We start from the raw sequence: 15,459 nt of genomic DNA, 5'->3' as shown, positions 1-15,459 counted from the left end.
TTTTAATATTAATTGTTTAAAAATTTGTTATAAACAAATAGAAAAGTTGAATATTTTTGAGAATTTTTTTTTTCGTCATTTCATTGTCTTAGTAGAATAATGATTAAAAAAAAAAATTTCTTAAAAAAATTTTATAATTGTTTTTTTCATTTATCAACCATTTAAATTATTTATTAAGAAATCATTTTTTTTTAAATCATCAATTACAATTCTAAAAATAATTATGAAAGAATTTTGTTTTTACTTGAATTTTTTATTGTTTATTTTATAAACAATTTCTTATAAACAAATTTCTATTTTCATTTTATTTTTTTCCGTAGCTTTAAAAAATTACAAGTTCAGCCATGTGCATCAGAGTTAAAAAAAAAATGTTTCTTTATTTTTTACTGAAATTTAAAATACTTTACCCCATCAAAGTTGAAGCGATCAACTATTTCATTAACTTATGTATTGTTATAACTTCTAAGCTATTGATGATACGGTCTTTGACATTCAAGACGATCTTTTAAACAATTTATTAATTTATATTATAAATTTTTTATATGCTCGATATCTATTATGGTTCAATTTTTATACATATTTGTTTATAAAAAAATGCATTACTTGAATCATTAAATGATTATATCTTTTAAACTATTGAAATTACGACTTTTATGATTCACGACAATTTTATAGCGTAATTATCGGACTACTCAAAAATAATTTTTTTATATTTTTAATTTGATTTGTTTATCAGTTTATTTTATTTATTTAAATTACTACACGATCAATGATACATTTTCTTATAAACAAATGTTTATAAAATAAAAATGAAAATAAAATTAAAAAAAAATAAATAATAATAATAATAGTTCTTCGGATATTTTTTACGGTCAAAACAGAACCAAGTACGTCTGTTTTAGCGGTATTTTTCACCTGCACCGTCTTCTACCATCAAAACAGACGCATTCTCAGGCCGCAAATCAGCCTTCAAAGGGCTTGGACACTTCTACCGCTAAAACAGAACTCGAATTTCGACTCGGGACACTTTTACCGCTAAAACAGAACTAGAATTTCGACTCGGGTTTGCCACCGAGTAATTTACTTTGTCTTGTTTTACCAGCATTTTTTCCGGTTTTTACAACTTTATGTTCAACAGTTTTATTTACTAGATCACGTAGACGTTTACCCATTCTTTTTTGCACGTGACCTACACATTCTTTTTTATGTATAATAAAATTTTCACCATAAGGTTTAGCTTTTACTAAATTGCCGTAAGTTTTACTATCTCCGTCTCCAATATAGTTGCTGATTTTCGCTCCGTATTTTTCTTCTGATCGGCGAAACAGTTCGATGACAGCATTTACTTCCATGTTACCTGATGGTCCGGTGTGATTTGCTTGGCATTCATCTTTTCCAACATGTTCTTCGTACCAATCTTGAAATTCATAAGTATTTAATTGATTTCTCCATAATTTGCAAGCCTGGTAGTGCGAACTACTTACGAAAATATCGATAACTTTTCCAGACCAATATCCAATCAAGGAAGTGACGCCAAAGGAAGAGCTAAAGCCTTGCTTCTGCCACGTGCCGTCACCAGAAACGGTCAAAGTGTCTGACTCCGAATTTGCACGTGTTAGCTGTTTTTCTTCGTCTGCGGCGGAGACAAGAAATTTCTCAGCAGTCGTTTCGATGCTGTAGCAAATAGATTTCATGAGATCCAAATAAGATTGTTTTGATAGAAAACTACTTGCTATGTCCATGAGCCCGCAAAATTTATTGCAGCCTGCTAAACCCAAACCTAATGTACGCATTACAAAGGCAAAACGAGTGTTGGTTTCATAGCGATGACCAGTTTTCTCACTCGACGGTATAAAACGTGGATCACAATTTGTACATTTGACTTGGATTTGGAAGCCAAGTCCTTTTTTACAGCTCTTGAACTCGATTGAACCATCACACTGAGCACATTTTACTAAACTTGCGATGGTTGAAAACACAAGCAAAAAATCTATGATTCTAAAATATTTTTCAACATCTTCCGGTACACTAGCACTCGTATTTAGTTTTATTTTCTTCGCCGAAGCACTTTTGGTGGTAGCCTCATCTTTTATTTTTTTATTCGGGTTTGATCTTTTTTTTGATCGACACAAATAGGTCCTTCCACTTTGACGGTCTTCTCGCGAAATTTTACTTACTCTCGGCATTTTTGCTCAGGAAATTTTTTGAAAAAATAAAATTACAAGTGCACGGTCGAACGTCTAACCACTAACTGAAGCTCGTTTCTTTTTTTAAAATAATGTAGTGTATAGTAAACATACAAATATAAAATATATCTATATGGTTTTAGTTACCTGGCTTTACTAAATGAAATATTTCTAAAACTGGATATGGGATCAGGACAATAGCAATGAATAACCTGTATACCTGCTCGACAGCTGCACTGCAATCCCAACCGCCCGTAGCTGTTAGAGTTAGAGCGTTAAAGGCCCCGAGACTAATTAAACAATAACTTCAAGAATATTGCTTAGATCGGATTAAAATTTTGAGGACATATTCTTGAAATTTTAAACAATAAAATAAAACAAAAAAAAATCGATTTTTCGAAAGTGAAAACCCTTACCCCGCCCTTAAGTTTTAATTGGTCAAACTAGAAATTTCGGAGTAACTCCGAAAAAACACTTTTTTCGGTTTTCTTTCGTTCACGATATCTCTCGAACGAATCAACCGATTTTGACCGGATTGGCGGCGATCGGCGTGGTTTTTTAAGGTTAAGAGCTGATTAGTTTTTGAAATCGATCCGTAGAGCCGTTTAAAAGTTATCTCAAAAAAACCACTTCTGAAAAAAATTTTTTTCCTATTTTTTTAAAGATTTCTCCAAATTTCTCAAAATCTATCTGTAAAATGCTGAAAATGCGGGAAAGCGGAGGATCAGGTTTTGGTCTGGATATCTCAATTAAAACGCGGAAATATTATTAAAAATTAACACTATAAATTTATTTACACTAAATACAAGATATATTTAATATGTTAAGTTGCCGATTGTTTAAATAAAAGCGGATAAATAAAGCACTGTGTGAATAATAAAGCGATGCCGGTTGACATGTGGTTGAACACACTGCCGGCACTGGAAAAGCGGAGAATTAATTGCACAAATAACACAATTTATCTGTAACAAACTAAAGCGGATTAATAACAATTAATTTAAGCAAATTAAATTATTAAACAAGCGAAATGCGGCTTATTAATAATAAGCGAAAGTAAAGAAATACTAATGGCGACTTGATGCAGCGAAAGCGTGGAAGCAAAAGATAATAATATTAATGCGTCTTCTTCCTCGTCGACTTGGGGAAGAAGGCCAATTGCGCATGTCAGCGGAGCGATCAGCCAATCACACCACCGAGACATGGCGTGATCAGTCAAGCTAAGCTTTCATAGGCGGTTAGTTTTTGCGGGAACTAGCGGTAGACAGGTGCAGTTCGTGAAATTGGGAGTCCCTCAGGGGCGACTTCATCGCGGCTGGGTCTGTTCACTGAACACTATTGGTCCGAATCGGTTCAAATTGACAGGAAATCTATGTTTAGCGGAGCCCTTTCGAATGGCACCAACCGCGATGAAATCGGTTCAATCATTCAAAAGTTATAAGAGGTTTACATACTCACACACACACACACACACACACACACACACACACACACACACACACACACACACACACACACACACACACACACACACACACACACACACACACATATATATATATACTAGCTGATACCCGCCCGCTTCGCTGGGCATACAATAAAATTTTATGTTGTAACCTAGATGAAAAATATAAACAAAATGATTAATTTCAAAAAGATAATTAATATAAATTTTGAATTAGAGAAAAGTGATTGTTTATGTTAACCGGTGTTAGCGAGTATTAAATATATGAGAAAAGTATTTTATTATTAATAATCAATCAATCAATGGGTCAGTTAGTCAGTAAATCTGTCATTAGACAGATTTCCGCATCACCCATGACGTACTGTGTAGTGAGATGCGTTCCCATTATAATAATGTTATCCTAAACATTTAGTCTAGACCGGATAGGTCAAATGGTAGAGTAGCCGACATGTCACCGGAAGGTTCTGGGTTCGAATCCCTGTCCGAGCTATCTGAATTTTTTCTCGCATATTCTGTAAACTCTTATTAAGAAGGTCCTTCCTATTTCTTTCTCAATCTCTTCCTCCTCCAATTATTCTGTTACGTGAATGTTGGAACGCTTCACGTAATAATTATCCGTAACTCCTATTCTTTTCCGCTTCATAGTATTATTTAATTTTAAAAATGTCAATAATTTTTTTAATTTTAAAAAATGTTAATAATAAAATACTTTTCTCATATATTTAATACTCGCTAACACCGGTCATCACAAACAATCACTTTTCTCTAATTCAAAATTTATATTCATTATCTTTTTGAAATTAACCATTTTGTTTATATTTTTCATCTAGGTTACACCATAAAAATTTATTGTATTCCTATCGAAGCGGGCGGGTATCAGCTAGTTATTAATAAATTCATAACAAATTAAGTGGTATTAAAAAATATTTATTATTACTCATTTTATTAGAAATTATCTTAAATCGACCGTTTTTTATAATAATTTAACGATATCGTTGTGAAATTTTAGAGAAGACGCATCAGACACAATTTACCATTTTAATTTTAATCATTAAAATCAGTATAATCATTTAACAATATCAACTTGATAATATTTATGTTTAATTTATCTGTGTTATGATATAATCGAGTTCATCCTTCATGATTATTCCAATACATATAAGTTATTTCAGTTATTAATGATTTAGCTATTCTTTCTTAAAAAACGTATGATTATGAATTCCTACTGTCCCAACAGTCAATCGATAAAATTTAAAATCAATCATTTTGACAGTTATTATAGCAACGGTAACCATGATAACGGTAACCATGGTAACGGCAACCATGGTAACGGCAACCATGGTAACGGTAACCATGGCAACGGTAACCACGGCAACGGTAACCATAGCAACGGTAACCCTGTCAACGGTAACCATGGCAACGGTTGATTAGCGTGGGTGGTTGTAGGGGGGTTGAGTTCGATAATTTACGGGTGCCACTGATGGTTTCTTAGATTAGAGGGTCAAAATGATATTTCGCTCCCAAAAAAAGAGAGAGATATAGGGAAGGGGAAAGATTATAGGGCACGGGAGGGGAGGAGAAGAATGAGAGGGAGGGGAGGGGAGGGCATATGTGATGGTAGACGAAAAATTCATTTTGGCTAGGAATTGCGTAAAATCCGTTCTTAGTGAGCGTCTACATCACGAATGGAGTAACTATGCTAAATTTCAAGTCAATCGGGCGAATAGTTTCGGAGATCTCGTGATGAGTGAGTGAGTGGTATTTCGCTTATATATATATAGATATATATATTAGGGTGCTTTTTTTTTTGCGACTATTTTTTTTTTTTCGTTTCCATCCCGAAATTTTGTTGGAAATACACCCAAAAAAATTCCCTGAAAGTTTGAGCCCTTAATATTAATATTAAGTACTCCTACACAGCGTGTGAAGATTTCCCATTTGAAATATACGAGAACTTTCATTTTTTTTTTTTAAATTTCTATAGCTCAGTGGCATTTCATAGCATCACTTTGACCATGGACGAGTTTTTTTCAGAATTGAATGCTCTACAAAAGTGTCCATTGTCGCGAAGTCGTAACTCATACTGGCGGGGTAGTACGGACCACCAAACCGAATTTTTTATAGAATTCTTGTTTTTTCACTCATTATCTCATAAACAACAAGACATACAGAAAAAATGTTAATGATAATTTTGTAGGAAATTCAATTCTCTACAAAAAAGGTCCTCAGCACCAAATCACTAAGATCGATATTTTCTGAGATATTAATCATTGAAGTTTACGTAGCATTGAATTTCCACAAAATGTTGAATCAAATCTTAAAAATAATGATTTTTTATTCGTATCATAATTATAATTAGTAATTACTTATTGACTAAGTTACAAATTTAACGTAAAAATTTTTAATTGTATTTTTCTGAAGTTTTTATTTTTAAATAAATTTCTCATTTAAATCACCCCATAATATTTGAATTTATCATTTAATAATTCAATTTCAATGAAATTCTAGATAAAAATATATTGTGTATGATCATTACGAATAATATAGGATGTTTCTTTGTTGCTGTGTATTGTGATACTGATTAATTGCGGTTTATTTTTCTTGCTCTGGTAGTACTACTGAGCTTTCACTTGACCTTGAATGCGTTCAACAAATTTCCCCTTTAATTGCAGCGCTTTCTTTGTTTTCGCGTACTAATCCCGCGAGAGTAAGAACAAAGCTTAGTGGGCATTGATCAGTGTGATGCCGTTGTATGTATACTTTGTTAAATTTGAGGTTAGGTCGACTTTAACCATCATTAAAATGAGTGAAAAAATTGGTAATAAAACTTGGAATTATTTAATTGGATTTGAAAGAAGCCAAATAAATAATAATAAGCTGCCTTCGTATCGTGACTTACTAAATTTTTTTATGTATAAACATCAGTCTTTAAAATTAACTATTCGAAATAGTGCTACTAGTGTTATTAACGATACTAATACTATTCGGGCTAGTTTCAAGATTCCAACTATACGTCCTCAGCACAGTCTTACGAAGTTGGAAAAATTTTATGCCGAATATCTAAAAGTGAAGACACATCACAAGAGGGAAAAAAAATCGAAAGCACAAAAACAGAATGTTGAAAAGTTTAACCGAAAACTAGATAAATTGTTCGATATTTCGAATTCCACAATGGTTAAGAATTTGCCAAAAGAGCAGCAACAATTTCTGAATGAGTGTCAAAAGGGGAAAACCAATCTTCACTCGCCCGTTACTAATTTCTTGCCGGTGGAAACTTTTCAGAATAAATCTGACACTGAACAGGAGATAACAAATGAAGATAATGAGAATAATACAGACGAAATTGGTTAGTTTCTTCTCACATACAACTATAAATTATCAAGCTCAACAATCAATCATTTTTAATAATCGAAAACAATTTCTTATAATTTAGACTCATATTTTTCTACTTACTTGTAAAATTTAATTCGCATTAAAATTCTAATTTTCTTAACCTCATTTTTCTGAAAATTGAATTCTATATAATTTTTCAATATTTTAAAATTTGTTTCTAGATTCATAACTTTTTTTCTAATTATTAGTCTATCATTTTTGGTAAAATTTCTATCAAGTAAATCTGAATAAGTGAGATAAATCAAAATTTATTCAATTTTGACAAAAATTTTGACTTGAATAAAAAAAAAATTTGTTTTCGATTTTTTTGCAGTCGAAAATTCCCACGCTATTAAAAAATTAAAGTCTCTGTAACCAATAAATTTAAAACACATATATATCATTTTGTCTTATTTTTATTGGGGAAAATTGACGGAAACTCAATTCAAAGAATATCTTTTGCTTCTGGATAACAGAAGCTGAATATAAAATTTGAAAAATATTTGAATCGATTGGGTTTATTTATTTAATTCTGAAAAAATTGTTTTAGGCATGAAATTATCGCAACATTCGATGCCAGCAAGTTTTTGTAGTCTATCATCAAATTCCAGTGGGTTGAAACGAACATATTCTGATTTTGAGCATGAACTCCCTGTACCTCCTAAAAAGAAAAAAATCAATATTTTTTAAGATTTGATTCAACATTTTGTGGAAATTCAATGCTAGGTAAACTTCAATGATTAATATCTCAGAAAATATCGATCTTAGTGATTTGGTGCTGAGGACCTTTTTTGTAGAGAATTGAATTTCCTACAAAATTATCATTTACATTTTTTCTGTATGTCTTGTTGTTTATGAGATAATGAGTGAAAAAACAAGAATTCTATAAAAAATTCGGTTTGGCGGTCCGTACTACCCCGCCAGTATGTGTTACGACTTCGCGACAATGGACACTTTTGTAGAGCATTTAATTCTGAAAAAAACCCGTCCATGGTCAAAGCGATGCTATGAAATGCCACTGAGCTATAGAAATTTAAAAAAAAAAATGAAAGTTCTCGTATAATTCAAATGGGAAATCTTCACACGCTGTGTAGGAGTACTTAATATTAATATTAAGGTCTCAAACTTTCAGGGAATTTTTGGGTGTATTTCCAACAAAATTTCGGGATGGAAGCGAAAAAAAATAGTCGCAAAAAAAAAGCACCCTAATATATATATATATATATATATATATATATATATATATATATATATATATATATATATATATATATATATATATATGTCGGAGATAATATCGAGTTGGGTTTTCCCAGAGATAGGAAATTCTCAACATTTTAGTTTGTCTGTTAATTTTAAGCAAAATTGTAAAGCATAGAATATTTAGATATTATTTACGACTTAAGCTGAATATATTTTTATGGTTATGACGATGGGCTTAAGTCCGGAGTGACAATGGTCACCAAACGTAGCCGAGGTCACAGGATAGAAGTAAAAAAGTATATAGTTAGAAATATCGACAGACAATGAGGGCTGTCGAAATATTGTTGAGTGAATGAGTACTTAGGGTACTTGGAAGAGTAGTTCTCGTTGAACATTGATCAAGTAAAGATCGCATACATCCTGCTGACCCCGGATTCGTTCTCGGTCTTATTTCCCCAACGTCTTTAACTGTTATATCAATCGTAGTAGAATATTTGTAATTAAATCTATCATTTGTACAAGTTAGTGTACGTTATATTTCAAATCAAGGTTTGTGTTATATTTGATTATTGTGAAATAAATAAAGATGGCTGAAAATGATCCAAAGGACTCCAATAATGCCCAAACCAGTATTCCTCCAACATCAGAAGTGGGATCAGGATCATCTGCTGCATCTTCCTCTGAGCAATTTAAACTGCTTTTGGAAATGCAAAACAAAAGTCTTGTGGAGCTAATAAAGGCTATGGCAAAACCAGTGTCACCGAGTCGTAGTATTTCACTACCGAAATTTAACCCAGAAAATTCAAACGCGGATTCGTGTGCTTGGTGCGTGACAGTGGATATTTGTTTAGTGGAACGTCCTCTGGAAGGTAGTTCGTTAGTTATTGCACTAAGTGAAGCTCTTCAAGGATCTGCGTCTACTTGGTTGTCTCAAGTGTGTTACCCTGGGATAACCTGGACTGATTTCAAAGATCTTTTTATTGCAAGGTTTGCCGGAGTGGAAACATCAGCAGCAACTCTAATCAATCTGCAAAATAGTCGTCCAAAAGACGGTGAGTGCTTAGCATCTTACTCGAGTCATCTCCTGGCGTCACTCACGTCAAAGTGGAAAAATTTAACTGCGGAAGAAATCGCAGTATCAGTTGTTCTTGCGCACACGGCTCAGTTTGATAGTCGTCTTCAACGTTTGGCGTTCACCACAGACGTCAAGTCCCGTGGTCAACTGCAGAAAGAGTTAAAAGCTTTTTCTTACACGCGCAAGAGACCTGCGTCGTCCCAAGATGAGCGACCGCCGTCTGATTTCAAGAAATTTAAGTCAGCCGCGCCTATTAAGTGTCATTCATGTGGGAAAATGGGGCACAAGAGTACAAATTGTCCCTCGACGGAAAATCAGAGGAAACCAGAGTCATCACCAAACAATCAGGTAGCTGTTAAACATGTTCCAACGCACAACAAGCCTGTTACCTGCTACAAGTGTGGGGAAATTGGACATATCGCTTCCAAATGTCAATCTACGGCCAGCAGCACTTCGAAGAATCATGGAAGCAAGGACTTCAGAGAGCGGCGAATCGATTTCTGCACAGTGGCAGCTCCGTCAGGTTCCTTAATACATCGTGGTGAGTCGTTTTCATTTTGGTTTGATTCGGGAGCTGAATGCTCGTTAATTAAAGAAAGTTTTGCCGCTAAATTTGCGGGTAAACGTAAAAATAATTTAATAATTTTAAAGGGCATTGGAAATGTCGGTGTAAATAGTACTGTACAAATTTGGTCTGAAATTGTAATTAATGGCCATACGTTAGAGATTTTATTTCATGTCATCCCTGATGATTATTTGAAATGTGACATTATGATTGGTCGTGAAATTCTTGGTCAAGGATTTGATATAAATATCTCAGCAGATAGTTTTAGTCTATTTGAAAGTAAAAAGATTAATGTATGCGATAAAGTCGAGTCCGATAGAAAGATTGATTTTAATAATGTAGATACGGATGTAAATGAAAATAGTAGAGAAAAACTTATTTCAATTTTAAAGGAACATACCGACTCTTTTATTCAAGGTTTTCCAAATACTCGGGTTAATACTGGGGAACTTAAAATACGTTTAGTTGACCCTAATGTAACTGTACAAAGGCGACCGTATCGTCTTAGTGCTAAGGAAAGGCAGGTAGTAAGAGAAAGAATAGGTGAACTATTAAATGCAAATGTTATACGTCCCAGCTGTTCACCTTTTGCCAGCCCTATATTGTTGGTTAAAAAGAAAGATGGTTCAGATCGTCTATGTGTTGATTATCGCTCATTAAATGATAATACTATTGACGATAAATTTCCACTACCTCTTATTGCTGATCAGATAGCCCGACTTTCTAACGCAAAATATTTCACGTGCTTAGACATGGCCAGCGGGTTTCACCAAATCCCTGTCCATCCAGAGTCCATTGAGAAAACGGCGTTTGTCACGCCTGATGGCCAGTTCGAATATCTGACCATGCCATTTGGTCTGAAAAATGCACCATCCGTTTTTCAACGAGCTGTTATGAAAGCTCTTGGAGATCTCGCTTATCAATGGGTTATCGTGTATCTAGACGATATCATGGTTATTGCCTCAACAATCGAGGAAGTGTTAGAAAGACTCCGAAAAGTTATTAAAATTCTTATCAAAGCCGGATTCTCATTCAATTTTTCTAAGTGTTCGTTCCTCAGAACTTCAGTGCAATACTTAGGATATGAGATTTCCGCTGGAGAGGTTCGACCCAACTCCCGTAAAATAGAAGCATTGACCATGCTACCTGCACCCCAAACAGTGACTCAGTTGAGACAATTCATCGGTCTCTCTTCTTACTTTCGTAAATTTATTCCCAAGTTCTCGCAGGTAATGAGACCCTTATATCGACTAACCTCAGGTACCAAAAGAGATATTGAATGGACAGAAGTCCATGAAAACGTTCGTCGAAAAGTACTCGCAGCATTAACTAACGAGCCGGTGCTAATGATCTTTAACCCAAATCTTCCTATTGAACTGCATACGGACGCTAGTTCCGAAGGCTATGGCGCCATATTAATGCAAAAGTTAGATGGTTCTAATCGAGTTGTAGAGTACTATAGTCAAGCGACTAGCTCAGCTGAATCGAAGTATCATTCGTATGAACTGGAAACGTTAGCTGTATTTAATGCCGTTAAATACTTCCGTCATTATTTACATGCACGATCGTTTGTAGTTGTAACGGATTGTAATTCGTTAAAGCTGCCCGGAAGAAAGCCGATCTAACACCAAGGGTTCATCGATGGTGGGCTTTCTTACAGACTTTTAATTTTGATATTGTTTACAGAGAAGGCAAGCGTATGGCTCACGCTGACTTCTTCTCTCGAAATCCTATCATAAAACAGCCAGGTACAAATCGAAACAAAATTGTAGAAAAACATATTAACCTGGCAGAAATTTCAGATAATTGGCTTTTAGTTGAACAACGTCGCGATTCTGAAATTAGTATGATAGTGAAAGAATTAGAAAACGATGAGTTGCCACCCGATGTAGCTAAGACTTATGAATTACAGTCTGGATTACTCCATCGCAAAATTCAACGGCGAGGTAAAACACTTTGTTTACCTATTATCCCTCGTACTTTTCGGTGGTCGGTGATAAACCACGTGCATGAATCCATTATGCACTTGGGTTCAGACAAAACACTTGATAAAGTTTGTGATTATTATTGGTTTGAAGGAATGGCGAAATATGTCCGTAAATTTGTTGATAATTGTTATACCTGTAAGGTTTCCAAGTCCAGTTCGGGTAAAGTACAAGCAGAGCTTCATCCTATCCCTAAAACTAGTATTCCTTGGCATACAGTACACATGGACATTACGGGTAAGCTGAGTGGGAAAAACAATTCTAAAGAGTATGTTATTGTTCTAGTAGACGCATTTACTAAGTTCGTTTTGTTGTACCATACTCGTAAAATAGATACTGTTAATAGCATCAAAGCTTTGAAATATGCTATATCCCTCTTTGGTCCTCCGACTCGCATAATAGCAGATCAAGGCAGATGTTTTACAAGCAAAGAATTTCAGGAGTATTGTGCATCTCAAAATTCAAAATTACATTTAATTGCTACGGGTTCTAGTCGAGCGAATGGTCAGGTAGAAAGAGTAATGGGTACTCTTAAAAGTATGTTTACTGCAGCCGAAACGAATGGAAACTCGTGGCAGGCAGTTGTCAATGAAATTCAACTGGCAATGAATTGCACTACCAATCGAGTCACTAATGCGAGTCCCTTAGAATTGTTAATTGGTAAAGTAGCCAGACCTTTTGGAATGGTAGTTGGCCAGGTAGATAAAGAAATAGATATCTCTGACGTAAGGCAAAAAGCTATTGAGAATATAGAAATAAATGCTAAATACGATAAGTATAGATTTGATAAAAATAAAGCTAGAATTGAACAATTTAAAGTAGGAGATTTTGTGTTAATTAAGAACGAAGAAAGAAATCAAACGAAGCTTGATCCTAAGTTTAGAGGTCCATTTGTAGTGGCGGAAATTCTCGATGGTGATCGGTATACTTTGAAGTCATTAGACAATAATAGGACTTATAAATATAGTCACGAGAATTTGAGGAAAATGCCGAAAAGTCATATTCCTATTGAATTGGATATACCAGATGATCATGAAGGTGATGAACAGGAAGTTTCTCAGAATGACTCTGAGACAGAGTCAGAAACCACCGGGGGGGAAGACTGAGCACTAATGGTAGTTGTTTAAAGTCGCACCACGTGCATCAGGCTGTAGGTCATAATGGCAAATCAATGGTGGTTTGGCCAGAGTGTGATGGGCAGTAGATGATGTGGTGGCGATGAGAAAAATTTTGCTTCTGGGGGTCAAACTACTTGCGCCAAGCTGTAGTCGTAACTACGAATCCAGAGTGATTTGAATCAATCTTGGTTGCCAAGATTGTCAGGGCGCGATGGGCAGTTGGTGAAGTAGCGGGGGCCTGAGGAGAAAATTATAAGTTGTACTACATATGTCATTGGTTGACAATGTAGGAAAGGTTTTGAAGACTGGTGTACATAGTTGAGTAACTATGGTAGTACACAGTTTTGCTGTATGCGATATACAGTTGCAGACCATTGTGTGCTAAGGGTCTATACCTGGGGTGGTGATGAATATAGCCTGCATGATCGCTGGGATAGACAAATCGTAGAAATTTTGAAAAGGCATCCTTAAGAAACTAAGTTTGTTAGATTTGATAGTCGAGAGTTTTCGTAGCTCGAATGAACCTCTGAATAAAGAAATGTTAATGAAAAAAAAAAAAAAAAAAAAAAAAAAAAATGAAATGACACGGCTTGTAATGACATGTTTACAGATGCACCCGAGGACGTGTGATCGTCAGGTTGGCCGTGTCGGAGATAATATCGAGCTGGGTTTTCCCAGAGATAGGAAATTCCCAACATTTTAGTTTGTCTGTTAATTTTAAGCAAAATTGTAAAGCATAGAATATTTAGATATTATTTACGACTTAAGCTGAATATATTTTTATGGTTATGACGATGGGCTTAAGTCCGGAGTGACAATGGTCACCAAACGTAGCCGAGGTCACAGGATAGAAGTAAAAAAGTATATAGTTAGAAATATCGACAGACAATGAGGGCTGTCGAAATATTGTTGAGTGAATGAGTACTTAGGGTACTTGGAAGAGTAGTTCTCGTTGAACATTGATCAAGTAAAGATCGCATACATCCTGCTGACCCCGGATTCGTTCTCAGTCTTATTTCCCCAACGTCTTTAACTGTTATATCAATCGTAGTAGAATATTTGTAATTAAATCTATCATTTGTACAAGTTAGTGTACGTTATATTTCAAATCAAGGTTTGTGTTATATTTGATTATTGTGAAATAAATAAAGATGGCTGAAAATGATCCAAAGGACTCCAATAATGCCCAAACCAGTATTCCTCCGACATATATATATATATATATATATATATATATATATATATTAGGGTGCTTCATTTGAGACGACTATTTTTTTTTCTCACTCCATTGACGAAATATTGTTCTGAACATAGAAAAAAAAAATTCTCACCAAGGGATAGTTCTTAATTTCAATTTTAAGTACTCGCTGGATGAATTTAAAGTTTTCCCATATAATTAACCCGTTAAAATAATTTTTTTTGCTTAAATTATCTATAGCATAGCGACATTTCATGATATTCATTTGACCATGGGCAGAAGTTGTAGAGGAATCCTTCCTCTTTAAAAGCTCTGACAGCTTATTTCCAATTTATGAGTTACCTCGCCAGTAAAAAATTGTACATTCGATTTTTGCTCAAAAGTCGTGGTTTTTTGATTTTTTCTCCTAAACTATTGATCTGACACCTAAATTGCAAAGGACCTTTTTTGTAAAAAATTCAATTTTCTATAAGATAGATTGATAGTTGAACCCTTTCAATATATTGCCTCTGAGATAAATTTCATTAATTACAAAAAAACAATAAATGACACTATTTTATCGTAATTTTTATACTTTTTAATAAAACAACAGTTGATAAAAAAAATTATAACATTGTATATTTTTATAATCAAATATTGTGATATCGTTATAATGCCTAAATTTTTAAAATTTTTAATTGTCTGACAAATATTCTAATAAATATAGTTGTTACATAGAATATATCCAAAATATATGATCATACATAACTCCGGCACACAAAAAAAAGTGGTATGTACTTTGGATTGCACCTACCTATCGAAATGAATATTGACCCACTGAATCCGAATTTCAAGTCCATTTGACCCGGTAACCCTCCAATTTTGAGCATAATGCAAAAAACCCCAAAAAAATGCATAAAACTGCAGTCACAGCGATGAAAAAATTCTTGTGGACCCGGATCAAGTATGATTTTTATGTATTCCAATTTAATGAAACTAAATCTGAACGTTAATTAGCCCAGTGCCCCGTTAACGTTTAAAAATTAAAAAAATCTTAAAAAACCAAAAAAATTGGGAAAATTGCAGTTAAAAATTTGAAAAAAAAACCTGTAAAACACGATTAAATACTATTCTTGTATTTTTCCACGCATGAAATACAAAAGAGAATAACAAACGGAAGAAAAATTTACGGCGTAGATCGTTTGAGAACAAAAGAGTTCGATTTCAATGAAGAACAGTTTGAAATTCGAGAAATTCGTTCTCTTTATTCTAGTTATACGTCATTTTTTATAGATATTAAAATTTTTTATATTTTC

General features: G+C 34.0%; 2 protein-coding genes and 1 long non-coding RNA gene across 3 annotated transcripts in view; 2 read left to right on the top strand and 1 right to left on the bottom strand.

Moving 5' to 3' along the window:
• Positions 1–15,459, top strand: part of LOC123266719 (probable cytochrome P450 305a1) — a 41,945-nt gene that overhangs the window by 19,492 nt on the left and 6,994 nt on the right. The gene's annotated exons all lie outside the window — the stretch shown is intronic.
• Positions 1,071–2,532, bottom strand: LOC123266722. The gene is made up of 3 exons (XR_006509844.1): positions 2,334–2,532; positions 1,485–1,674; positions 1,071–1,417 (listed from the first exon to the last, which is right to left on the bottom strand). It is a non-coding gene; the product is annotated as an uncharacterized LOC123266722 (long non-coding RNA).
• Positions 6,764–8,122, top strand: LOC123266721. Its single transcript, XM_044731104.1, has 2 exons — positions 6,764–6,994; positions 7,571–8,122. The coding sequence occupies exons 1-2, from the start codon at positions 6,820–6,822 to the stop codon at positions 7,708–7,710; spliced, it is 315 nt and encodes a 104-aa protein (XP_044587039.1). The 5' UTR covers positions 6,764–6,819; the 3' UTR covers positions 7,711–8,122.

This window comes from Cotesia glomerata, linkage group LG6 (assembly GCF_020080835.1).
Source record: "Cotesia glomerata isolate CgM1 linkage group LG6, MPM_Cglom_v2.3, whole genome shotgun sequence".
In the NCBI taxonomy this organism is placed as follows: domain Eukaryota; kingdom Metazoa; phylum Arthropoda; class Insecta; order Hymenoptera; family Braconidae; genus Cotesia; species Cotesia glomerata.
This window is presented reverse-complemented; position numbering and strand designations above follow the sequence as displayed.